The sequence below is a fragment of the Trachurus japonicus genome, chromosome 22, assembly GCF_045865225.1.
Source record: "Trachurus japonicus isolate A0001 chromosome 22, Traja_1.0".
Taxonomy (NCBI): Eukaryota; Metazoa; Chordata; class Actinopteri; order Carangiformes; family Carangidae; genus Trachurus; species Trachurus japonicus.
In genome coordinates this window covers 16,440,916-16,468,016 of record NC_140928.1, presented here as the reverse complement: position 1 = coordinate 16,468,016, position 27,101 = coordinate 16,440,916, and the positions used below count along the sequence as shown (strand labels likewise).

The 27,101-nt window shown below is 42.0% G+C and overlaps 1 protein-coding gene across 1 annotated transcript; it reads left to right on the top strand.

The window, feature by feature from the left end:
- The first annotated feature begins 394 nt into the window (after positions 1-394).
- On the top strand, positions 395-22,511 carry prkcha (protein kinase C, eta, a). Its single transcript, XM_085768454.1, has 14 exons — positions 395-1,030; positions 5,186-5,249; positions 7,947-8,103; positions 8,186-8,220; positions 8,322-8,404; positions 8,910-9,042; positions 9,146-9,279; positions 9,605-9,733; positions 9,883-10,056; positions 13,230-13,384; positions 17,895-18,033; positions 18,633-18,821; positions 21,411-21,557; positions 21,710-22,511. Exons 1-14 carry the CDS (start codon positions 680-682, stop codon positions 21,857-21,859), a joined length of 2,040 nt encoding a protein of 679 aa, XP_085624580.1. The 5' UTR covers positions 395-679; the 3' UTR covers positions 21,860-22,511.
- The last annotated feature ends 4,590 nt before the right edge of the window (positions 22,512-27,101 follow it).

The window sequence follows — 27,101 nt, the reverse complement described above, 5'->3', positions numbered from 1 at the left end:
AAATACCCCTGTAACGTTGTTCACTCTAATCGCCGTTAGAGGGCGGTGTTTTCTTACTCAGTGCTGGACAGGTGGGACTGAAACACCTTCAGTGAGCAGAGCGATGCATTGTGGTCAACGTAGTACCAGACTACGCTCACTCCAACTACACTTTCAGCCATGTGACACAGCAAACAACAGTGACAGGTTGAGTCTACGTCCTGTGTGTGTGTATCTTGTGTGTGTGTGCACTGTGCAGCCTGTGTGTGTGCGTAAGCGTGCGTGCGTGCGTGCGTGCGCTCCGACGAGATATGCGGAACTCGTCCTCCCCCTCGTCGGTCTCGGCATGTCAGTGTTGTGGCTTCCTACTTAGACTGAAACTTCTTGAAGCAGGTTCCCCAACACAGCAGCACTTGGTTTTCGGAGCAGACAGTGAGTGAACGTGTTGTGGTGCGGACTGCGGAGCGCGAGCGCAGGCAGGGGGGGGGAGCAACATTGAGATGACTACAAAGGTGCGCACGAGCTGACGCCAAATGAGTGTAGCCTATAGTAATTATTTAGAACAATGAATTTTATTGCAGCACTGTTGTTGTCCGTCAGTGTTTATGTGAAGCAGGCGTGAATATTTGTTGTCGCCTGTTTTTTTTTTGTGTGTGAATGCATTTTATTCTCCGCGCGAGGCTCATAACGACCTACAAAAATGAAGTTTAATGGTTACCTGAAGCTCCGGATCGGTGAGGCGGTGGACCTGAAGCCGACCACCTTCTCCCTCCGCCACTCTGTCATCTTCAACAAGGCTGCCCCGGCCCTGGACCCTTACATCGTGGTGAAGGTGGACGACTACAAAACCGGACAGACTCACACCAAACAGAAAACCAACACGCCGACGTACAACGAGGAGTTCTGCCTCAACGTCTCCAACGGGAAACAGATCGAGCTGGCGGTTTTCCACGACACTCCGATTGGATACGACGACTTTGTGGCCAACTGCACCATCCAGTTCGAGGACCTCATCAAATCCGCCAACACCGGGGAGACTTTCGAGGGATGGGTGAGTGAGAAATAATAAAGTCAAGGAGAGAATAAGCGATGTTAGGTGGCCAGGCATGCAGGGTCATAAATTATCTTCTGGGTTCAAGTTGACGTGATATAATAAAGTTAGGGTTTGATCCAGATTACTTCAGGGCTATACTGCCACAGATACTGATACCTTTACTGCATCCAATACATGAAAACATCAGGTAGTAAACCAACTTTGCAAGCAGGTGCACTGGAGTCCAACAAGCACCCAGGACCAAAGGCACATGACCATCCCTGAATAGACTAAAACAGGTTGTACTATAAGGGTTTGTTTGTACACCTTCTAAATGTGTAAATGGTTACTGTTAACTCTAACCATTATTGTGCCTAGTACAGCTCAATGATCAGCGATAAACCCCTATCCCATAGGTCGTCATCTTCTTCACACTGGGATAGTGAGGTTTCTTCATGGAGGTTTTGGCACCTGATTAAAAAAGTAAACAGAAAGGGCAGGTTCAGAGAAGACAACATGTGATAACTTGGGGCAATATTCGCTGCACATGTCACAGTTAGTGTGAGTAATGCTGCCTGTTTTTCTACCTGAAAACATCAACAACACCTCCCTGCTGCACTCTCAGAGGAAGCCTAACCTCTGCCAGAGCACAGGCCTCAAGAAGGACGACACCCTCTCATAATGCGGTGTCTGATATTGAGCAGCATGCGCTGGACAGGAACCTTTTAGTGTCGTTCACTTATTGGCTTCAAAGCTTTTAGTGTGATCATCATCGACCATGACCTGAAATCACACATGCCGCTGCTCTGGCAAAGTGTTAACACGGCTTGTAAAGACTGGTTGCACCACATTGCAGGGTGCACAAGCAGCAGATGCACGTTGCCCTGACCAATGAGTGTGAACTAATGTATGATGATGGTGGTGCATGAGTAACCACAGGTACATAGTTAAGTATGTTTAAATAACATAAAAAGATATCTACAATATACTCACTAAATATTAATTACAGGGCTGACACAGAGAGAAAGAGAGAGAGGTTTTATGATTTAAGTGGAGGAAGTTGTCTGACCATCCAATATATTATTATATTTAGTCAGACAGTTTTACGGTGACTGGTTGGTCTGATTGGATGATAGAGCTGTGTTGCGTCTCTGTAACAGGGAACTGGACATAATAATTGTTTGCTGTTACCAACAGGGATCATGTAGATTGAATACAAAAAGGACCTAGAATCAAACCCGTGGGTCACCATAGAAAACAATTTCAGGGGATGAAATTAAGCCTGAACAGCTATTAGGAAGGACCTGAACCGATTCATCACCAACAGGTCATCTCAGTCATGAGGATTGATGGGGGGAAAGACGAAGCCTGACGGGAATATTTACTAATTACCACGTGTCAAATGTAATTATTTGTTGACGTAATAAGCCCTTTTCTAAACGTTGGTGCTTATGTATTCCTATTAATGGCTTGACACTATGGGGAAAAGATTGATCTTATCAAAGTTAAGATTATGTTGATTAAGTCTGATTATCTAATGCATCATTCTAGTCTCACTCACTTCCAGACACAGACAAAAAACTACCTGTCTCAGCTGGAGTTTCCCTCTTCTCACTTACTGTACGTTGATCCCTGTCGGTCTGTAAGCCAGGGCAGGTGCTGCTGAATGTAACTCGAACCTGTCCAGGCCTGGAGCAGGCTGAGGTGGTATCGACTGCAAACCGTGACACTCTGACTGAATACAGAGATGTCTCCAGTGCACAGACGGATTCTTCTCTAGTCGAAACACCTAAGTCTTTCACCTAAACAGAGAAAAATTAAGTATTTTCAAAAATTATATTAGGCACAGGCTGTATGTAGCTTGTGAAACAGATGAAAATGAAAATGTGAAAGTTTGTACAACATTTTGCACTGAAGACAAATGCCTCAATTACATTTACTCAGAAAGAATAACTAAAACCATATCAAATGTACATTTTATGGTCATTCTGCAAAATACGGGGCTGCACCTTATGATTATTTTCATCATTAATGGAAATGACTAAGAGATTTTGAGCAGCACAACTCAAAATAGATCAAGCAAGCTGACACGATGGTTAATGTTTCACTCCAACAAAGCAAAACATGTAAATAATTTTGTTTTGTGTAGAGTTACTTCATTGAGAAAACCCTATGTTTTTGATCTCATAACTGAATAACTGAGAAAAACAATTGCAAAAATAAAAGACTGCTTTGCACAAACCTTCACTTCACTTCACTTCACTTCACTGCGACCCCGAGCGCTGAGGGGAAGTGGTGTGAAAGTGGAGCTTGGTCTGTAGTTTTAGAAGTCACTGGTTAGTGCAGTAGACTTTGTCAGCTCAGGACGCGCTCTTAAAAAGTTGTTATCCGCTACATCTGAACTGTGAAGGCTTTTTTGTTCTTTGCTGCAGAGAAGATATGCTGGGCTGGTTTGTTTCACATATGAAGCACAAGCCTCCACACGCCTACACTGCTGTTTGTCACAGTGTTCTCACCATCTGATCAGTGCTGCAGGGCTCGCTGTTAAAATACTTACTCTCTGTTGGCTCTCATCCAGAAGCTTTAAATCCCCCTCTCCCCCTTTGATTTGTGCATGTGACCCAGTTTGATGCCCTTAAACTCCACACAGGCTGTGTGCGTTTCTGCTTTTCAGTAACTTGTTAGTTCAACGTAAGTGGAATTTGTTTCTCAACTCCCTCTTTTTTTTGGTTAACTCAGATTGAAGTTAATGTCATGACTGACATCATCCCTCATATGACAATTAGACACAGTTCCAGTTTCCTTTGCCTCCCACCAGACACGACGTGACACTACATTGTGACATGTTTGACAGTTTACTCATTTATTTGAACTTGTTGCTTAACATTTTCTTGGTAATAATCATCATTAAGTTGTCTGTGGTGTGGGAACTGTTTCTCAAGCTTGCAGAAAGGCTCAAGCTTGCAGAAAGGAGAAGAAGAGGGAAAAATACTTTATTCATCCCCTGGAGGGAAATTCAAATTGAGGACGGTCCATTAGTACTGAAACTGAAAGTGTGTTAAATATGGAACCATAACATTTTCCAGCACAAGTGTACTGTGCTAGCTCAACTAAAATGTGCCCCATACCCAGTTAATATAAAAAAAGGAAAATGTAACTTCCTCCTTTGTGATACAGCATTAATTGTTCTGCTTTTTGACGACGGCATCGTGTAGGTGGAGGAAAGGCGGGGGTCCTCGCCCTGTGCAAAAAACATCATCTTAATTTCAGCCAAAGCCAATATGATGACTTCCTTCTGAATTTGATGTTAATGGTCTGTACAGACAGACCAGGAAAAACACGAGCCCGTCCTTTAATCTAACTCCTGTTGTCTACCTGGTCCGACTTTTTGTTGTTGTTTCTATCAGGTAAAAATGATATAAAAGATAAGTGACAAAGGAGAAGTCTTCACCCTGGACCAGTCAGAGTTTCTGTCTAGACTACCGGTATGCAGTAGCTTTAGATACAGGAAACGAGCAGGTAACTGAGAGAAAACATGGACATCGCTGTGAAGAAGTGAAATGAACACTTCCTTGAGATGAGTTTTACACTGACTGTGCCAACTGAGCGGCAACGTTTGACGCCTCACTGTTTCGTGGGCAGTGAGTAGGCTATTTTCCCCCGCGGAGTCCATGTGAACAGAAATGGCTCTATTTATTTAAGTGTAGAGACCTCAGTTTCCAGTCAATGGTTGCTGCAGGAAGTAAACTAACGGCCTATTGCTGAGAAAAAGATGTAGCTGTATGCATTTTTAAGACGTCAGCATTCTCAGCTGCTCATCAGGTCATCACAACCTGCCCGGCCTGCTCGACCTGCTGCGTTGTCCCTGTGCCCAGATTCCTCTGACGTTACCTACACAACGAGGAATGCAAAAAAGAATGGGTTGTCTACATCGCTGCATCTTTACTGAACTACAGCTGAAGGAACGATGCTTCAACGTCAAACAGATACCATTCACATCCCCTTTACTTATGTCTTTTTATTGTGATTTTACTTTTGGTTTAATCCATGTTAGATTTGTTACCGTATCCTTTTTTTAATGAATGAATTTTGAAATGATTTTACCAAATATAACTGTTCACAGCTGCTGTTTTTTGATTTTGTCTAACTGTGTGTTTGTCTGTGTGTCTGCAGATGGATTTGGAGCCAGAGGGCAAGGTCTTCGTCCTTATAACGCTCAATGGGTCTTTCACTGACGGTAAGGCTGCTACTGTACAACGGTTAAACGCCGCCCAGTGTTTCTCTTTATGGTTATTTATACCCATCCCACTTCTGCTTCTTTTTTCACACAGCATGTAACTGCTGATTCATTTAGTCTTCTCTTTTTCCACTCTGCAAAACACAGCCTAGGGGTTTGAGTACTTCTTATTTATCTGTGACCCATTCAATAGCTAAAGGCCGTCTGTTGCATACACGGATGCTTGTGTGTGAATCGAGTAGACTGGTATGTGCCAGGGTTTTCAGACCTCAGAGAGCATCAGTATCAGGCAGGTTGGTTGTTCAGACATGCACAGGGTCTTTGGACCAGGGAGAGGTTGAAATCAGACAGGCAGGAAGTGGCCTTGAATGTTTACTGAAGAAGTCTGGGATTATTTATTTTTAAAATTTGCTCCCATTATTTCTCACTGTGAACTTTCAGCCAAGTTCCTTTCACTATCAAACACTAACATTTCATTTACTTATGAAAGAGGAAACAAAGTCAAAGGAGAGGAGCGAGGCTCGTGGAAAGGCTACAGTAAAGTCAGAAAACCACTCCACCACAGTGGCGAGCAGAGAAGCATCTCAGTATGAGCAAGTGCAACGTGTCAAAACTTGAGATGGATGGGCTTAGAAGACCCTGTCGTGCTCCACCCCTATCAGCCGAGAGCATAAATCTGTCGACATGCAGGTGGTACGGTCAGAAAAATCTGGATTTACTGTCATGAGTCCATGATCCAACCTGCCTCAGGTCAAACAGTCCAGGGTGGTTGTCGTGGTGTATTGATGTAGGGAATATTTTGTCAGCCCTAAGAACCACTACATGTCCATTATTTAGATGCTGATGCATGATAATACAGCCTGTAACAGAATAAAGGTAGTCTCACAATGATCTAATGAACATGGCAGAGTTGGGTGTAAACAGAGTTCCTGTGGATTGTGGTAGGACAGGCAGCAAAGATGTGCAGCTGAGAAATGTGTTGGTGAAACAAAGGCTCCTTTCCTTCTTATGTTTTTAGTTCACATATTTCCACACAACATTTTCTGAACTCTCAAGATTTTAAACCCTGACACGCCACATCCTCTGAAATGTTTTGGTTTTTGTTTTCACTTCCCTTGCCCTCTGAAGAGTCCAGCAAAAGTTCCATACTGTCACAAAACTAAAAACAAACACTGCTGATCACAACAAAGAAAATAAGAAACTGCTCAGAAATTTGCAAAGTATCATATCACTGTGGTGGCGGCAAACCACAGGGATGCGAACAACACTGAATATCAACGGCTGGAAATGTCAGTGAATATTTTTGGACATTGATTTCCTGTAAAACAACAAATAGAGAAGCAAAATCACATGAGTTAATTTAATGGTTAATTGCACGGACCCCTCCACAACTCCATATTTCATCAGAACTCAAAAGTCTTTGTTTATTCACAACGACAACCTGTCCAGTTTTATATTTGAACAAAGTTTTCCTTGGAACCTTTAATTTGGAAAGTTATATATATTTTGCAGAGCGACATCACAACACGTTCACCCCACCTTGTTTCACTTCAAAGTTGATAGTTATTATTTAATTACAACTCTCCAGTTATCAATATTTGCTTTCAAATGTGTATTCATGGGAATATTTGACGAAAACTCTCTTGATCTGTTCAACCCCTCAGACTTTTGGCCTTTTACGGAGAGAAAACCATTTTAGCTGTGCATGATATAAGTCATGCATGGCTTAGAGCACTGTGGTCTTAAAGTAAAGCCCCCTTTTCACACCACTGCCACGCACAACTGTTGTTTGCAGGGGCGTTCGTTCTGGGGGCTCAGCAGACAAGTTTCAGTAATGCATGTGTGGTTTTCATAAATAGACCCTTGCTAGACTACAGTTACTCTGAGCTATAACGCATTGAGCCAAACTGTGCAGATGTGTAAATATAAACGTGCACATGAATTCACACTGAATAATGTGTAAAGAACAAATCCCTCCCAGTATTTGCTGATGATATTTGATAAAAATTGGTGGCATTTTTTTTTATCATGCAATAGTTAAATAGGTTAAAAAAAATAATGATAACAAAATCACAGTATTCCCTTAGATTATTTCGATATATAAAATCACCAATTACCCACAGTTGTCAACCTTCCCAGTTTCACAGGTCTGAAGATTTGCTACTGTTTCAGTGTTTTACATTTTAATGTCTTTGGCCATTTGGTTGTACAACAGCGATTTAAAGATGCTGACTCCTATTGTCACTTTTATAGACTAGATAATTAATTATCTAGAACAGAACAGACAAGTATAGTAGGAGAAAATGACAGTCTTTATTTGGAACAACTTCTTCTACCATGGAAAATACCTGCCTCTTAAGTAGTTAAATGCTCCACTTTCTTAAAATTGTCTGTCTGCTGGTCGATGCTTAACAGGTGGTGCACAGTGGGCGTTCAGGGATTTTTTTTATAGCTGAGAACAGCTCCGTGCTGTAGCTTGAAAAAGTTATGAGAACAGCAAGTGAACCAAAATGTGAAAAATCGCTGTAGAGCAGAAGAGACCTGCAGTCATGTGTCAATTCTTCTGTGATCAATTTTACAGTATTGTTTGTGACATCTTTAAAGAAACATCACAAAAAGACAACAGTGATGATCAACTTTGGCCTTGTGACTTATTGACAAATGTGCCTCTACTTTTACCCTCATCTTGTTTTTTAGACGACGCTCTCACAAAAGAGAAGAAGCCCTTCAAGCAGTTCACAAGGAAGCGGCAGGGGGCGGTGAGACGGAGGATCCACCAGGTCAACGGGCACAAGTTCATGTCCACTTTCCTCCGGCAGCCCACCTTCTGTTTCCACTGCAAAGAGTTCATCTGGTGAGAAACTAGAGCTAGGATGAATCATTTGTTGCCTCCATGTGTCTGTGTAGACTGTAAACTGGCTCCGTCTCTTTTATAGGGGTGTTTTTGGAAAGCAGGGTTACCAGTGCCAAGGTCAGCCCCCCCCTTATTTTCTCCTACTCTGCTTTTTGACACAGTTTCTTAAACACACAGGTCTGAGTTATGGGTTTGACATCGAACGTCTGTCTTTTCAGTGTGCACCTGTGTGGTTCACAAACGATGCCACCAGCACGTCGTCACATTGTGCCCGCGCATGAAGAAGCCAGCAAAAGAAGAGGTATCAATCAACGCTGTCAGCTTACACAATCAGCAACAGAGCAGATGCCCTGCCCAACAACAGTATTATTATGCCGTAATGCATTATTCACAAAAGACAGTAGACTGCGTCCTATAGCACAAAGACCTCTGACGAACACCTGCAGTGATCAGTACACTGCACAGCTTCCTCTTTCTGTGCTGAGACGGTCACTGAGCCAGAACATTGTACTGCACAGTACTTTTCCACACATGCTTGTTGCAGCATTTTCATATATTGCTATAAATACTGGCGTGCTTGTTTTAGCGCTCTGCTGAACATTTTGCTGAATACTGCAAACTTTCTCTGAATCGGGGGAAATTGGTAGAGAACCAACATTTTCGCAGTAAACAGAAACAATCCGACCGTGGCAGCAATAGAAACCAGACATTTATTACAGTGCACTCTGTGGCAATTTACATTTATTAATAACATGTTGCAGTCGACATTGGTTAGTTCAGTGGGACCCCTCTGTGTCTTTTCTCAGCAACCTGCGAACCAAGGCTTCAGCATCAACATTCCCCACAAGTTTAACATCCACAACTACAAGTCGCCTACTTTCTGTGACCACTGTGGCTCGCTGCTATGGGGCATAGTAAGACAGGGGCTGCACTGTAAAAGTAAGACCTGATCTAATCAATAAAAAACAAAAAACAAACATGATTTTAGATGTTCTCATGCGTCTTTCACGAGTATTTCTGATTGCTTTGTTTCTCTCTGCAGTCTGTAAAATGAACGTTCACATCCGCTGCAAAGGCAACGTGGCGCCAAACTGTGGGGTCAACAGCGTGGAACTGGCCAATACACTTGCGGAGATGGGTCTGCAGGCTGGAGGACTCGCTAAACGCAACTCAATGGTACAAAGACTGGGACTTTTCTTTCAGAATAAATCAAACGAGTATTGAGTTTCATCTCATCCACCATCTACATCATCAGCAACTCACTATGAAATCTTTTTAATGTCCTTTTAATGTCTTATTCTGTGTTTATCTCTGTTGTTTGTTTTATGTTAAACTGTGTTTTTAACTTTTCTTTTATGCACACACACGTCAAAGAAGAATTTCTACTGCTTTTTGCAGGGGACAATAAAGGTTTTCTGAATCTGAATCTGAATCTAACTGCAGTTTGAATTAGGATAATGTATTGTAATTGATGAGTTTATTTGTGTTTTTGTCCTGACAGGCCAGAAATCCCAGTCAGATGAAGTCCCCTGACCGGAGACAGAGTACAGATTCTCAGGAGCAGACCCCTCGGCTGGGCATTACAGACTTCACATTCCTTCAAGTGCTTGGAAAGGGCAGCTTTGGCAAGGTGGGAATGACAAGAGATGACAGTAAGAAATGCTCTGTCTAATGAAATGATGATGTGGATAAATGTAGGCGTGTTTATCAGGCGGTGTAAATGTCGACGGCATCAAGGTGACACTGAAAACTGAGTTTATGTTTATGTTATGTCTTCAGGTGATGCTGGCGAGACTTAACAACAAAGAGCGGGTGTTTGCGGTGAAGGTGTTGAAAAAGGACATCATTTTGCAGGACGACGATGTGGAGTGTACCATGACTGAGAAGAGGGTGCTGTCACTGGCTCGCTGCCACCCCTACCTCACTCAGTTGTACTGCTGCTTCCAGACATCGGTCAGTACACACACACACACACAAATGCACTTGTGTCACAGTTCGGTACACTTTCATTGTAAGGGGAAATAGTTCCTCTTTAGCCAAGGAGGTCAGACAGTTCATCAGTTTTCACAAAGTCCATACAGAGTTTTCACAGAAGTCTCTACAGCGTTTGTTTCGTACTAGTTTTTTAAAATTTTATTTAAAAATTAATTAACTTTTTTCCCCCTTATTTCCTCGATTATCTGTTCTGAAACTTTAAAAATAAAGAAAAAGATAATTAGAAAAAAAAGAAAGAAGTCTCTACAGTGATTAGATGCATTGGACAAACACTTTGACCCTTGACCCCTCGGGATGAATTACAACTACGTTCTCATGTAGCAGCACCAGCAGTCAAATTGCCATGTGCAAACAAACTGAGCAAAGATTGTGACGGGTAAACGACGAGTAATACCTGGTAAATATGAGCGTGTTGGCACATGGCGGCGGTGCTACCTCACACAGCCTCTAGCGTGACTCTAGACTCCTTTAATGTTGTTGCAGTCCTAGTGATCTCACCTCAGACTGAATACGCTCTCTCTTCAGTTCCTGAGAAATGTTTACAGACCAAGTTATGGCATGAACATGAACAAGTGGGCTGCTCACTAGATACAACAATTGTGAAACCATATGTAGTGACTTCTTTTCCTCTTGCCATAAAAGAGAGTCACTCACTGTTGCTGATGTAGTTAGCTTATAGTTGACGCGTGCATGGTGCTAGTAAACCCAATTGCCACAACAAAGTTTACCATAAAAAAGGGATTTATTTGTACAAACCAGTGGAACAGGTCTTCATGTCACAGCACAGCATGTCACGGTCAAAGAATTGTTTGCTTCCAATCAGCAACACCTGCCGATCGTTTAGCTCAGTTTAAATAAGCCACCGTGACCGTATGCCCCACCTCACTTCCTATGTGGGCGGAAGTTACAAAATAAGACACAAAAATATACCAAAAAATAAAAGCCCAGAATGGCTCTTACACCATAAATTGCCCACTTCATTTAGAGCGATCGCTGATCTGTGAACATCAGATCTGCTGCTGATGACGCTGAAAGAAAGAGAATGATTCAAACCTTTGATTTTTTTTTTTTACATCACGTTACAAACTTTCATAGAAATTTTGTGGTGATCTGACTATGTAATTACCCTCACTGCCTTGCTTGACAATAAATACTCTTATTGTCTGTTGCACTTCACAAAACACATTTTCCTACTCCCCCTAGTGGTGCCCACCCAGCAATAACTACACTTGTGGGCCTGTGAATATTCTCATTTGTCCAGGTCGTAGTTATCTCAAGGAAATTTAAATCAAACGCAGATGGACTTGGTTATTTGTAAAACCAAGTCCAATTGCGTTCGATTTAAATTTCCTTGAGATAACTACACTTGTGGTTTCTGTGAATCAACTCTCAAGTGCAATTGAGATCAAGAGAGTTATTCTTTTTGCATGAAGAACAGCTCTATACCAGTGCTCCTTTTAGTTATCCACAAGCATTGTAACCAGTTTTAAAGGGCCTTTCATTCGCTGACATTGGAGATTATGTCTAACCCTTCTCCATGTTGAGCATCACATGCACAATTATCTGCACCTCCTCTGTATTAGAGTGCAATAATCTCTGAGACATTCACTCACTCACTCACTTGATAAGTATCACTCTCTAAAATGATGTTTCTGCACATTTAGTTTCCCATGTTACGTTACATGAACTGGTCAGCAGGTGGCAGCAGAGCCCCAGTCTGTCAGTCAGGGCATGAAGAGGATGATGATGATGATGATGATGATGATGATGATGATCCTCAGCCGGCAGAGCCTGACTTTCTGGTGCAGACTGGACAACCTAATCTGCTTTAGTTTAGTTTGAACCATGGCTAGCCTACTTTACCCAGGATCAAAATAGAGCAGCAGCAGCAGTAGTAGTAGTAGTGGAGAGCAGAGTCGGTGAGACCGCTCCCCCTCACCACTACAAACCCACGCACAGACGCTTGACAACATTTGTTCCACCAGCATGCTACATTTGTGCTTTTTTCAGTTTCTTGTCACCTTTTTTTCAGAGTAGGCAGTTTCTAAAAAATCCCCTGCGTTCTGTTATGTGTTTTAATTGTGTATAAATACAAGTTTAAAATTATCCGTGGTTTTAAATTCTTATGAAAACATAGATATTATTAGAATGATTACATCTTTGTGCAGATGTGGAAAAATGCAAGTAGGCATGGAAAGAGTGGAGGAGAGGTTGAGGGCATTTTCTGCCTGTGGTGGAGTGAACAGTTTGGAGAATTGTTGTCATCAGCTGCTCATCCTGACCGTTGAACACTGATTTGATCTAATCTCACATTACTAGACATCTAGCTCAGCAAGTTCACAGAGGATTGGAGAAAATCTGGCACAACCGGGCAGTTTGAACTAAACTCTGAAAGCCCAGAGGCAGCGTTCACTGGCTGTGGATTTAAAATGTCCACCCCAGGAAATGGCATCTGTGGTTACTTTAATGTTCAAGTGGAGACAGATTCCCCTCTGAGAGCTTCACTCAGTGAGGTAAAAAACGGGAAACCACATTTTTTGGATAAAATAGCACATGCACCTTGGGGCTCACATGTCAAAGTGAAATTGTACTGTGTGGATTTAAAGATTCACTCAGCTGTACAACCAGGCCACACACAGAGAGTGCTACCTGCTTTGCATGTGCAACACATTTCTTAGGAAACATCACACATTTAATCAGACAGACAACTACAGAGCAATTAACAAGAGCCATCAATGGCTGGATGTTCTCATCGCTTGTTGGACGCTCGATGGGCAGATTCATGCATCACGTTCTCCTTTAGTGTTTTTCCACTGCAGGGTTTTTTCCTCAGGGTCTAATTTCCGAGATCATATATCGACTTGAGCCTGTAATGAGAAAGAAAAGATTAATTGGTTTGATCTGTGTTTTCTTTTCTGCCCAGCTGACTGTAAAGTGTGGTAGGTTGGACGGGAAATCCATTAAAAAGACATGTGAAATTTATGAGAAACAGCCATGTTTCATCCTTGAAGCAATCTCAGCTCAGCCATGTTCATGGACTCTCGGGTTGTTTAATAACGTGGGAGCTGCTGCAGGGCTTGTGTGGTCTGTGTGCATGTGTATAAATGTGATCTCCTTGCTTCCCTTTTCAGGACCGACTGTTCTTCGTGATGGAATTTGTGAACGGTGGCGATCTCATGTTTCACATCCAGAAGTCCAGGAAGTTTGAGGAGCCGAGAGCACGTTTCTACACGGCGGAGATCACCTCCGCTCTCATGTTCCTGCACAGCAAAGGCATCATCTACAGGTCTGAGTCAAGGAGCTCACAACACAACAGTTGAATTTACTTTCCCACATAGAGTATATCCCCAAAGGTGTCGCTGAAGCCAAAGATGGATAGTTAACTGCCTTAAAGGGATAGTAGCATTTTTTTAAAGTGGGGTTGTATGATCTACAAATAGCCCCTAAGTACTTTAATTGCAGTAGAAGACTCTCTGCACTCCTCCCGTTAGCAACGCCAGCCCATAGTCCTGCCCAGAGATTTACAACATACATTGTTGTGAATGGACCCAAAGAAACGGCCTATTTTCGCGGCCTAAAAGAGGTTTTACGTGAAAAAAAAAAACACAGTTCCATTGTTCGCTATAATATAATTTTTTCCAGCCCCTCAAAGTACAGAAAAAACGCAGTTTTTATTTGGACCTAACCAACTCACGTATCCCTCCGCCCAGGGTTAGCGCCCGCCGATCAGCAGTTGGTTAGCTCCAAATAAAAACTGTGTTTTTCCTGCACTTTGAGGGGCTGGAAAAAATTATATTATAGCGAACAATGGAACTGTGTATTTTTTTTTCACGTAAAACCTCTTTTAGGCCGCGAAAATAGGCCGTTTCTTTGGGTCCATTCACAACACTGTATGTTGTAAATCTCTGGGCAGGGCTATGGGCTGGCGTTGCTAACGGGAGGAGTGCAGAGAGTCTTCTACTGCAATTAAAGTACTTAGGGGCTATTTGTAGATCATACAACCCCACTTTTAAAAAAAATGCTACTATCCCTTTAACTAGTAGTTTAGTTGAAAATCAAACAGGCCGTAAGAGCTAGTCTGGAGACCACACACTTAAAAGCAAAAAAGCTGTGTTACAAATCAAGTGGACAATGTTCAAAAGAGGTGGATATTTATTAAATGTTTGGAGGTTGTTGTTTTGTTTTTTTTCAATAGATTTTATTGATTTTTATCGAACAAAACATCGACAACATACAATTGCTGTCTGTATTCACACAGATATCAATACAGAAAGAAAAACAAGCCACCATCCAAACCCAAATGTAAACTTAGCTCATGACTGTCCTTACCCCTAAAAGTAAAAAATATATCAGAAAGGAAAAGGAAAAGAAAAAGAAAAGAAAATAATAAAAAATAAAATGTTTGGAGCTTTGAGGAAAAAAGGATAATACGTTCTGTGCTCAGGTCTCTGTTGCATCTGTTGCAGTTTGACTATTTGTTTAATCTGGATTAAAAAGGGTGTGTAAAAACCTCACAGTGAACACACAGACATGATCTTCTCACTTCCCATTTCAGTTTCAACATCGGTGCAGTTACTTGGGATCAGGAAACATATCAATCTTTCATCCCTGTGGCTTTATCCCAGCCCCGTCCTCAAACTATTTGACGTCCTCCCCTTCTTAAAGTGTTTTCCATCAGTAACTGTCCAAACAGCTCTTGGGGCAACAAATTCATTATGACCTATGTTTTCTTTCTGCACCTTGTAGTAGCAGATGCACCGTAACAGCAGAGTGCAACACAGCTTGAGCACAGTGTTCATTTTTTTGTGAGCTGCTATTTTGATACTAGAATTTTTTATTTTCTTATGATTAAGAGGTTACAGCTCCAACCTCTGGCTCAGATACACGAGTGCAGTGGGCTCCCTGCCAGTGCATGATGATGATAAGGAAGAGAGAGGGGCATCATGTGAGCTAACAGTAAATCCTGAGTTATATTTAGTGGTCCGTGTGCTCTGTGTCAGCCCGCACCACATAGCATGACTCTTGGCTTTTAAGAGGCCGCACACAGTTCGCACGCTATAACTTAAATAAAGAGCCAAGTTGCTGCTCTCGCATTAGGCCGGTGAAAGAGGAGCAGATGTTGTGCTGCCTTCCTGAACTACCATTGTGGCCTCACAGTCACTGTGTTGTGCAATATGCGTGTGTTTTCTGGTGACTCGGCTCATTATCTCCCCTTGCGCTTTTAGCTCCAGGTGAAGTTGTGGTTTGAAGCCTGTCAGGTGATGCCACAGTGTGTCGATGTTTCCTGTTACCGTCCTGTGCAAATAGACGTTTTCAGATGTTAAAAAAACATCATGCAAGGGTACAAGGATGTCGACCCTGAAGTCTAGAAACGGTCTGCTTCTGAAACATGGAAACTCTTGTTGCAACTGCACTAAAGAGGTCTGATTTTGTGCTGTATCATTTTTTGTCCCTGCCATCTTATTAAAAAACAAACCATGTAAAGGGAAACCACATGGGTTTTTTTTTGTTTTGTTTTTTTAAAGAATGGATTTAAAAAATGAAATTACATCATCAAATATGCAGTAGATTGTGACTTGTTTCTATGGTACTTAAGTTGATGTGTTAATGCTTCTAGATGTAGTATTACCCCCCCACCCCTTAACCACAGTAAAAAAAAAACAAAACCTGCACACAGAGTTTGTGCGTCACAGTGTTTGTCAGCACTTCCTCTTCTCTTCTTTGGAAATTTTCATGTTAGTGCAACTCTATCTCTTTCTCGCCATCAGCGTCTCTTCGACTGTAACAAAGTTCACTATCTCCTGGGTGTCGTCATAGTTCCAGATGTTACTGTAACTATGGATACTACAGTGCCCGATTGACCCACTTCCCATTGAAAAGGATTCAGACTCGTCTAGACTCGTGTGATGATGAGCGGCGTGGTTGAAGGGGTATGGGAGCATTAGCTGCAGTTGGTCATTTGCATCGTCATGTGTGTGTGTGTAGGCCTGTGCAGCTCAGTGGTGAGAGCATGGTAGTAAAACTGCCAGGGTGGTGGAGTAATTTCTCACCGGACACATTCATATAAAAATGTACAGACCAATACTGTAGGAAAATGTTTTTAAAGCATTTGTGGAAAAGCACAACTGGCCATAATTCAACAGGAAAAAAAACACAAACTTAATCACACAAAATAATATTAAAAAAAAAAAACTGAGAAAAAAATTCTAGTTGTATTAAGCTTGTACTTACTTTATAGCCTTTATGTATGAGCATCAGTGTTGCTCTCTTTAAGCTTGTTTGTTGGGCTGTGATGGACATGAGTATATGAGTCAGTGTTACACAATCGGCTTACCGTAGTGAAGAGCAAACAGATTAATCCACCCAAAGCACTGTTGCTTGACCGTCAGTCTGCTCACTCTGCTTTTCATTCAGAGTTTCAGTTTTTTTGTATTTGTCATCCCATTGTGGGGAACTATTGTCTCATTCTTTTTTTGCAGGAATTAACAGGAAACAGAGAAAGATGTTGCCGTGTGCCTGTCCCAAATGTTGAAATTCATTAGCATCTGCCGGCGGTGTTAGACCGTATCCTCCGTTTAGCCTCGGGGGAGACGGACATAAAATGACCTTGAGCTGTAATCTGTGAGCAGGTGACCCAACTCTTAGACTGACTCCAGCGCTCACACTCAGCAGGTTTAATCGCACTGTCAGATGACAAAGTACCAGCTGACATGAACACCAACACTACGTTTTTTTTCCAGTCTTTGGTTATGGGTCACCAGCTGGCAGTTAACATATTTCCACTGATATTCAAAATACATTTACGTTTCCATTTGAATAGTATTAATAATTTAGGCTTCATGTTCCTATTGGTTCCTTGGACCAGAGGTTTACACTTTGTCAGTGAGTCGATTGAGCAAGTGCAAAGTGTTTCACATTAGCAGCGTAATGCATCCACTTAGTTCTCAAAGTGGTCCTTTGATAATAACTGGAATTTAAAAACAAAATAAATCATTTTAGCAGTTGTGAAATCTGATTTATTTATAAAACCCAGGATCACATTAACGTCAGACAGATTTACACCCTTTTTCCTTAGAAACTCACATCTAATACTGAAAAAGTTTGGATGGAAGATAATAATAAATAGACCTCTGGAGCCGTAGACGTGACGTGTAAAAGATGGATGCTAAAACCATTTGGCTTTAAGAATCATACATTTTAACATTTGTGGATTAATTATTATATTTCTGATCATATCTTGTATTGTGCAAACAAACCTACGTGTTTACGTTAACAGAATAATAGCAGTCCTTTATGTACCTTCGGTTCAGGCGACCATGGCCAATTTGCAACAGTCTGAGGTGAACGTTTCAAAAACAAAACAATAGCTCAACTTTGGACTTTACTGGAAGCAGAATAAATATTGACCTCAGGGCAGTTTTTCCCTCGTGGCAGCCTGAGTGGTCATCTGAATGTGTCAGACTTTTCCTGGCTGCCATGTGCCGGTCAGGGAGTTGTCTGTTCGTGTCTCCTGCTGCCACAGAAGCTTCACTGTCCTCAGAGGACCTTGTCTTTTTGTCTCACCACAAATTTCTACCTCCATCAGATATAATTAGAAACAACACCAACAGACTGGAGACCGGAGTACAAACTAACATTTTAGCAGCTGTTGGCGTCAGTTGAATGATAGCATGTGACGACCTCCAAGGCCTTTTGCTTATTTGACATAATGATTCATTTGTGTCAGCAGGATAACAATGTTTCCAAATAGATAATTGATTTTCTGTGTCTCGCTGTGTTTCGTTTTTGCCTTTCAGGGATCTGAAACTGGACAATGTTCTTCTTGACAAAGACGGACACTGTAAACTGGCAGATTTTGGCATGTGCAAAGAAGGCATATTTGAAGGTGCAGCCACAGGAACCTTCTGTGGGACCCCAGATTACATTGCCCCCGAGGTCAGTTACATACCACCACCCATACCTAATAACTACAGTCTGTCAGATCCTTTATGCACCGCATTTTCAGATACTTTCCTGCTGCTTTTAACAAACTAATGCAAATAATCACATTCAACCGCGTGTGGCTTCCTGTAAAACAAGTTCTCTGAGTTCATATGATGCATTTTCCAGTCCCATCCCCTCTCCATCACACCACCTCATTCAAAACGAGCTCTGTGGTCACTGCCTGTCACTCTCAACGCTCTTTCCTGACTAACTGGAAGGCAGAGCACCTGTGAGGTCAGCCCGTGAACGGTGCTGTTGACTTGACGAACCCTAATCCCCTCATCAGGATGCAGCTTTACAGGCATGGTTTGATTTCATAATGAGGGATCAAGATGCTCTGTGTCCTCGTGTTTGAGAGATTTTGCACCGACTTAAGGCTGCGTGTCTGGATTTATGAAAGGCTTCTTTTCTGTCCGCAACACTCACTCCACAGTGTAGCTTCACTGGCATCTTACTAAATCCAACACTTTTGCTAACTGAACCTCATGTTGTGAGTTTTTTTCAGTTATGATGGGGTAACTTTATTGCTATGCTGTGACATGTTTCCCCAGATCCTCCAGGAGATGCTCTATGGCCCCTCTGTGGATTGGTGGGCTCTCGGGGTGCTGCTGTATGAGATGCTGTCAGGACACGCCCCATTTGAAGCTGAAAATGAAGACGACCTCTTTGAATCCATCCTCAATGAAGAGATTGTTTATGCATCTTGGCTCAGCACAGAGGCGGTCAATATACTCAAAGCTGTGAGTCCACATCCACTCATTCTGTATTCACAGTAAGTTGGTGCACGGGCTGTAAAAAATGTCATGATGGATGAAGTTGGATGGAACCCAGCTCTTGCTATAGATGTCTTTGTCTTTTTGGCAGACATTCACCCTCCTCAGGCAGCCTCTGTTGGACTTTGTCCGTATTATACAATTGCAGGAAATGTCTGTGAAGCTTTTTTAAAACTGAACTGATGATACAGGAAATCAATTTCTCACTGTATTTGTGACCAGCATTGTGAAGAAAAACCATTAAGCTGTAAACATTTACTAAAAGACCCGATCCCCTCCATTTGTGGCTCATGTAACATGAGCCTACGGTAAGATATATTAAGATATCAAAGGTCTGATCAGGGTTTGTGATTGTTGCCCTTTAGACTGACACACTGTGACTGTGCAGTGACTGGCAGCCCTGCAGAGCACTGCCAGCCAGCTGTTTGGCCTGGGTCTCTTACATAACTATATTAAGGCATGGTCCACTGGCCAGCCATAGCACACAAGCTATAAATACGACGACACCTCCCTCCATTCCTCCGCTCTTCGCACCCTGTTCTCCTCTTCTTATCCTTGTTGTTATTCCAGCATGCTTGAGGAAGCACCGAGCCAATCTCCCATGTTGATTTGTGTTTCTGCTCTCAGTGTCATGCGTTACATAAAGGATGCATGTCAGTGTGAGTGGATTTGAACGCTGCAGTGCTGCTGCACTATTTATACTGTAGGTTGATCCGTTACAAGGTTCTCCATGTTCCTGTCTGCAAGTTCATGGAGTCCAGACGTCAGGCTGTCACAGTTTTTGTGAGCGTTTCTGTGGGAAGTATCAACATTATTGAGGCTGTTGAGAATAATCACCTATAATGACTGAAGGTTATTTGAGCTCTTTGCTCTATAAACAGGCTGATAAGCCATGGAGTACTCTCATGGTTGATTTATGATTGTTTTTTGATTAATCAGTTAACTATTTTGTCTAAAAAAAAAATTCTCACAAAATCCAGTTTCTCAGACACCAAGTTTCTTTTCTTGTCTGACCAACAGTCCCAACACCAAAGATACGAAATTTACATGAGATAGAATTTCAAATACTCACATTTCAGAAACTGGATTCTGCAACTGTGTTCATATTTTTGCTGAAATGATTTGCAGAGTCAGTCACAACTGTTGACAAATAGATTTAATCAACAAGTAATGGCTTCAGCACAAGCACTCCTCTCTGATTGCATTGTGACGAAGGTGCTGGTGAAATGGAGAACAGCTTGTTCGTGTAGAAGAGCTGACACAGCAGGTCTGGTGGCGAGGATGGCATAGCTGTAACCATGGAAAGATGGCATCAACTTCAGCCAAATACTTTTTTTTTTCAGTTTTGTGGTTTGTAGGCTCTTGAACTGATTGACCCCTGCTAGTCTAACACCCAGATAATTACACTTCACCATACCGTGTTACAGGTAGGGTTTCTTTAATATTTTAGCTGACTAACTACAAACCAAGGCATCAGAATCAGCCTTTTGCAGCTGCAGGTCCGTGCACGTAACTGCAGTAGCGTTAAACTGTAAACTGCCTGACAGTTTATCTGCCTATACGCAGGGACATCAATCCAAAAAGTGTTGTATGCTTCTGAAAACTGTCAGTGGTATGTGAGGCATGTGGGATTTGTGAGTTCGAAGACTGAGCTGCACAAAACCAACACTATGGTGTTTTCAGTTCATCCCCTCCTCCTCATCATCTTTTTTTTTTTTTTTTTTTGTGAGATTCTTCTTTGCTTGTGTTGACGTGTTTCTTGTCTCATTTCTCTTTACACCGTGAGCTTAGATTTGCAGAGGCATGCAGGGTTGTTTTCGGCCAAGTTTCGGGAAGTTATTACCATTTGGAGCTGATATGGCAAGGCGTATTAATCCTTCTAGTGACTTTGGGTTAATCTGGCTGCTGTCACTGTGACGACGGAGGCTCGGTGGTTTGTTGTGGCCTCGTCTGAATGTCACCGCCAGCCCTGAGGTGTGTGCAGACTGCTGGCCAAGACAGAGCTATAAAAAAAAAAAACACACATTTGTTTGTTTTTCCACTTTCTTTCCAGAGGCATGTTAAGTTTTACATTTTTCAGTTTTAGTTTGTTTTGTTTGGGCCTCTCTCCCACAAGTCGCTTCCACCTACTTGACTTCAGAGGCACAGAAGCAGTTGAAGTTCAAAAGGTGATTCACCGCTCTATTGTTTATTGTACAGCACAAGGAAGTTGAGACTCCCTGGTAACGCTTTATCGAACTTAGTTGAACTCTCTTCTTCTGAAGCCTTGTGGGAGGAGCCAGACTGTGTATGTGTGGGGGCGTTGTTGTGAGTTGGGGGGTGGAGTTTGACTGGATGCCTCCTGGCTTGAGTTCAGGTTGGCTCTGCTCAAAAAAAAAATCTAGTCTGATCTAGTTGAATAACTCATCACATTTTTCCCTTTTGACTAGATCCCTAGATCCACAACCTGATCCTCCTTTGTTTGTGTTGCGCTTGTGTGTTCTAGGACAGATTACTTTTCAGTTCCTTATTTAGTCTTGAGTGTCTGTGAGTTCATCCATCATTTGGTTTTCACAGTTCTTGACCAAAAACCCGGCCCGGCGTCTGGGCTGTGTGGCCACAGAGGGCGGAGAGAGCGCTGTGACCAGCCACGCGTTTTTTGCAGACATCGACTGGGAGAAATTGAATCGAAGAGAAATAGAGCCACCTTTCAAACCCCGGATCGTAAGTCACATCACAGACTTTACTGATGACATGCTTCAGTGCATACATAGTATAACTCTGTCTGACATTACATACTATTTGACTTTTTCTCACCATGTGGACTTGCTAAAATGTTTTTTATCTAATGAATGTTGTTTCTTACTGTCCTCTAGAAAGCACCAGAGGACGTCAACAACTTTGACCCAGATTTTACTCAGGAAGAACCGACCCTCACGCCCATCGATGACCCTATGATCCCGTCTATCAACCAGGAGGAGTTTCGTAACTTCTCATTCACTTCGCCTGAACTACTGGGGAGCTAAGAGTCTCTTCGATGAGACACCAGTCGTCCTGCCCTTGTTACCGCCCCTTATCGGTGTCTATAGCCTCGTCAAAGACAGCTCCCAGTGACATGTACAGTATGAAGCTGACACATTCCCCACAGACGGGATGGTGCAAAGCGCTGAGGGGTCAGCCAACAAGAACCGGGCCTGCACCTGATGAACTCTTGACTACTCCTGTAATTTGTGAACAAGCAGCGAGTCATCAACTTTTAAAATGACATGTAGTTTTATTGCTTGATTGGGACATGTTCGACATGTTCATTTGTTTGACAATTGTATACAGCATCAGAATTTTGTTTTACATTTGCTGTCATATGGACTGAGTTTCTTTCAGGTAATTCAAATGAAAAAGCACTTTTTGGAGCATAATGGCAGAGTGTCTGTTTCATTTGTGGCACTGTTCAGAGAGAGGAAGAACTCGAGAGCCAGTTTTAAACGCACTGCCAGAGATTCCCAGAAAAGCTGAGCTCCCAGTTAAAATCCTGGAAGCTCTGAGTGAGCAGATGAAATACTTTCTCAATGATGTGAGTGGAAAAACACAAATACACACAGACCAACTCACATGGGCAAAATGAAAGCAAGTCCCTCCCCTTTCTGAATAAAAGGATCAAATTTAAATGATGTTTGGGGGGGGGGGAAGCAGCATTACCAACAAAGCCACATCTAACAGATTCAATTAGGTTTACATTTTAGTTAAATTAGAAAGGGTGATTTTATCTTGGTTACCCAGAGTCTGTTCCAGATAGTAGGCGATTTTTGTTATTTTATTGAATGGTTACACCCAGAAACAAAGACTTGGCATGTGTCTCAGCTCTTCTCTGTTGATCAGCCAGACATGTGGAGGGTGATGCAAGATTTCATGTGAGGTGAAAGCTCTATAGTGATTCATGCCTGCTGCGAAACACTCAAAAGTTTCAGTGTTTCACCACAGTTACCTGACCAGAAGGGAGAGCGCCAATGTGGTCTGAGCCAGTTGCCAGTATAAAATGAGTATTGGTGTTCCTGAAGGTCAGTCAGTGTGTTGCTCTCCTCTTCTGCAGTCGCACACTCTCTCAACAAACACTGAGTCTTTGAAAGCCTCCAGGTCTGTGGGCAGACTGCCTGGGTAATGGGATTTTCAAACATGCACATATGAGAAGGTTATAGAATGAGCTTCCCTCTAAACATTTAAACTGACTTCTCTATTAAAGCACAAATTGGAAAGAGGTGGAGGGTGAGAGAGAGACAAAGACACACACACGCACAGATAACGACACACAGAGTGAGAGAGAGAGAAAGAGAGTGAACTTAAAACTTTAACCCTGCAGTAACATCGGCCCATCATGTGATGGTAGTCTTCGGCAGATCGTTTCGTCATCGCAACTCATCAGAGAATAAACAGGAAGCCACACAGCGTCATTACTGTCGCCTTTGATAGAAACAGGAAGACACAGTCGTGCCCTTTTCTGCCGTGTGCAGAGGCCTGAAGACAGCAGACTTGGTGCTTTCGGTAATGGAAATTGAAACCGTTGAAACAATAACAAAAGTAGAAAAAAGGAAACTTGCATTGTGTCGAATCTCATGTGCTGAATCTGCTCAGACATGAACAACCCCTCCCTGACCTGAGCTCACAGGATAGAGATGGTGTCTTCCTGTTAGCTTGAGGGAGGAAATCTTCAGGCTCCACATCTGTTTATCTCCTCAACCCCCAATCCTGTGGAAGATTTCACCGCTAAATACTGTAAATTGGTGGCTAGAGATACAAAAATGCCTGCGACTGAAGCCGAAAACACTGCTGCAATGCTTTTGACAACGCTAAGCAAGGAACTACTCTGATAATACAAAGTTATGTTTACTTATAGAAATTACATTAGAGCCAGCAGAGGCTAATGCTGCTGTAAGACTCTTCCTACCTTGCTTCAATCCCTGTTAAGACTCTGATTCATCATAAATATCATTCTAACTCCAGGTTTAGATGTGTATTGATCTCAATGACTTAACAGCAGCTAACTAATCTACTCTAAGCTTTCCCGAACAAAGATGTTCGGCATACGCCATACAAAGAACTGGATATTGGATTAAAAGACTTGAGTTTTTGTTTACCCATTAATGTTTGGCAGCTTTCCTCGGGTAATGTCTGAATGAGAGGAGAGATTTAGGAGCCTTGTCTCAGCTTTCATTACTGAGACTTACTGATGGCTGCCAGCAGTGTCTGTGCACCAATTGATTGAATCAGATGGACTCTCCTCTCCTGTCTGTCCCCCTGATTGATACTCCCCAAAAAGCAAATGAAAACGACAAAAACTTTGATTTTTTTTCACTGTTTAGATATTATGTGCAGTTAGCAATGTCCTGCTGTTGTTGCATTACACTATGGCTCTCATCCTGTCTTAGGAATTGCTTACAGTAATGAAGACATGAGGAAGTACACTCCAACCAGACAATGACAGACTTCTCACGAATTTCACCATTTCCTTGTCAGAGGTGTGGTAGTGGTGTTATTACACACCAGAGGGTTTCTGCAGTGTGGTTTAATTCAACTTCTAAGATAGCAAAGAAAGGCTGTGCCACTTTTTAAACAAAGGCGACTGCCTGTGGTTTTAGATTACAACTCTGTTAGTGGTGGTTACATGAACTCACCTTTCTAAAGTGACAACAGCAGAAGGTGTGGCTCGCACCTGACACAACTTCCAGACAATCGTGAAGTCAATCAGAATGACTAAATCATTCAACATGATGCACTATACTTGAGTAATATCGAAAATGATCAGTCACACAAACAGTGAGTGTTTGTGTCTGCAGAAAATACAAGCGCAACCAGTTAGGTTAGAAGCAGGAGAATACAGAAGATACACACTCGTGTATTTATTATCTACACCTGACTAAATTTAATGCAAAACGTACAGCCCTAGTGACAAGTAATGTTCAGGTTTTATTATATCTGAAATGAGAAGTGTTGGTTCACCATAGCTGATTAGGGTGAAGTTTTTATTGCATTATTTAGAGGTGTATTTCTGTTATTTAGCCTCCCCTCATAGATATTATTGGGTGGACAAAATAATAGAAAAGCTTATCTGAATAATGCAGTGTAATTCAATAGCAGCACAAACAGCAGCCACTACAATGACTGCTAACCTCAGTTAAACAACTTCAGGAAAAACTATAGCCAAAATGACGACAGAATACATTACTGAGTTATTGTTATAGCCTATTCACTACTATACTATACTATAATTACTGAGTGTACAGTATATGATTCCCATTTCACTGATTTTCTTTGCCACACTCTGGTTTAGGCCAACAAAGGAGACTCACAACATATGACAAGGCTATACAAGCTCTGCCAGCTTCTCACACTGAGGTGTTGTCCCTCCCAGCCAATGCTTCTGGGAAATGACAACACAAGCTCTGTTTGATTGGCATGGTGATGTGTAATTACCAAAACGTGCTAAGTAAGGGGATGAAATATGACAATGCAACAAGGCAAAAATGAGGGGGTGGGAGAAACGTTCTTCTTCCAGCTTTCCTTTTCAAAAGTGAGAGCTGAATCCCAGGTGACATGAAGAAATGCCAAATATGACCAGCAGTGGTGAGAGAGGTGGAGCCTGACTGGGCAGAAATCTCCAAAGCAGTACAGGAAAATTACCCAAACCATCTGCAAGCCAGTGAGTGTGAGATGGAGCTCCCTTTCTTTTGAGTAAAAGTTATATTGCACCAATTTATTTGTAGATTATCATGTAGTGCACAGGTCTGCAGACTTGTCTCAAATGTTGTGAATACATAGGCAGTCTGGCGTAATGAGGTGGAGTAACACAAACCAAAAACACCACTTTTCTCAAATGTTTCCCTTCTCCTTTCCACACTTTAGTTTTTGAAAAAGTTCTATTGAAAACGCTGTGCCAGTGAAGAAAAGATCCAGATTAATGAGTTGTGACACTGGACCTCTGTCGTGGTATTTGGTATGTATTTGAACATGGGCCCAACCTGAATGATAATATACTTCCCAGGTTCTCATAACAAATGTGCAGTCACTTAAAACACCAATAATCAATTTATAGGTGAATATGTATTGGAACACTTGGGTTCACTTACTGGAAACAGGCAGCATCAAGCCAGAGTTTGACTTCATGGAGAAATAGGTTTGAGACATCTGAAGTACTATGATGGGTGCTATACAAATAAAGTTTTACTTACTTACTTTTACTGAATTGAAAAATTGCCGATATTACACACGACAATCTCATAGGGAAATTTTGCCTGAAAAGCAATATAGATATTATTAATATCATATTATTATTATTATTTAAACCATACTTAGCTCGGATGAGGTTCAATTAAAACTGAAGAATATTGGGGTTCCTAAGTGGCTCTAAAAGTGGCCCCCAAATAATTATAATGAATAAATAAATAAATAGATATAATAAGATTTCTCTGCAGACTATGATTTGTGCTGTATCTCATTTGTGCAGCAGTACTAACACTTGATTCATATTGGTGTCTGTCAGTATGAATGATGACACATTTTCCTTTGTAAGATTGCAAGCTCTTTTTATTTGCATGTTGCAGCAGCAGTTTTGATCAGAAGTTAATAGATAACTTAACATTTTGCGTTGGAGACTTGAAGTTGAATGGCCTAAACACACTTCAACTTACAGTTTAAAGGGATAGTAACATTTTTTAAAAGTGGGGTTGTATGATCTACAAATAGCCCATAAGTACTTTAATTGCAGTGGAAGACTCTCTGCACTCCTCCCGTTAGCAACGCCAGCCCATAGCCCTGCCCAGAGATTTACAACATACAGTGTTGTGAACAGACCCAAAGAAACGGCCTATTTTCGCGGCCTAAAAGAGGTTTTACGTGAAAAAAAATACACAGTTCCATTGTTCGCTATAATATAATTTTTTCCAGCCCTTCAAAGTGCAGGAAAAATGCAGTTTTTATTTGGACCTAACCAACTCACGTATCCCTCCGGCCGGCCCAGGGTTAGCGCCCGCCGATCAGCAGTTGGTTAGCTCCAAATAAAAACTGTGTTTTTCCTGCACTTTGAGGGGCTGGAAAAAATTATATTATAGTGAACAATGGAACTGTGTATTTTTTTTTCACGTAAAACCTCTTTTAGGCCACGAAAACAGGCCGTTTCTTTGGGTCCATTCACAACAATGTATGTTGTAAATCTCAGGGCAGGGCTATTATGGGCTGGCGTTGCTAACGGGAGGAGTGCAGAGAGTCTTCTACTGCAAT

What these genes read in the sequence shown, in the direction of transcription:
- prkcha (XM_085768454.1), top strand. Translation starts at nt 680, where the DNA reads ATGAAGTTTAATGGTTACCTGAAGCTCCGGATCGGTGAGGCGGTGGAC. An exon ending in GAAAGGGCAGCTTTGGCAAG is followed by an intron (nt 9,734 to 9,882) that starts GTGGGAATGACA and finishes TTATGTCTTCAG; the next exon opens with GTGATGCTGGCGAGACTTAA. An exon ending in CGGTCAATATACTCAAAGCT is followed by an intron (nt 18,822 to 21,410) that starts GTGAGTCCACAT and finishes TGGTTTTCACAG; the next exon opens with TTCTTGACCAAAAACCCGGC.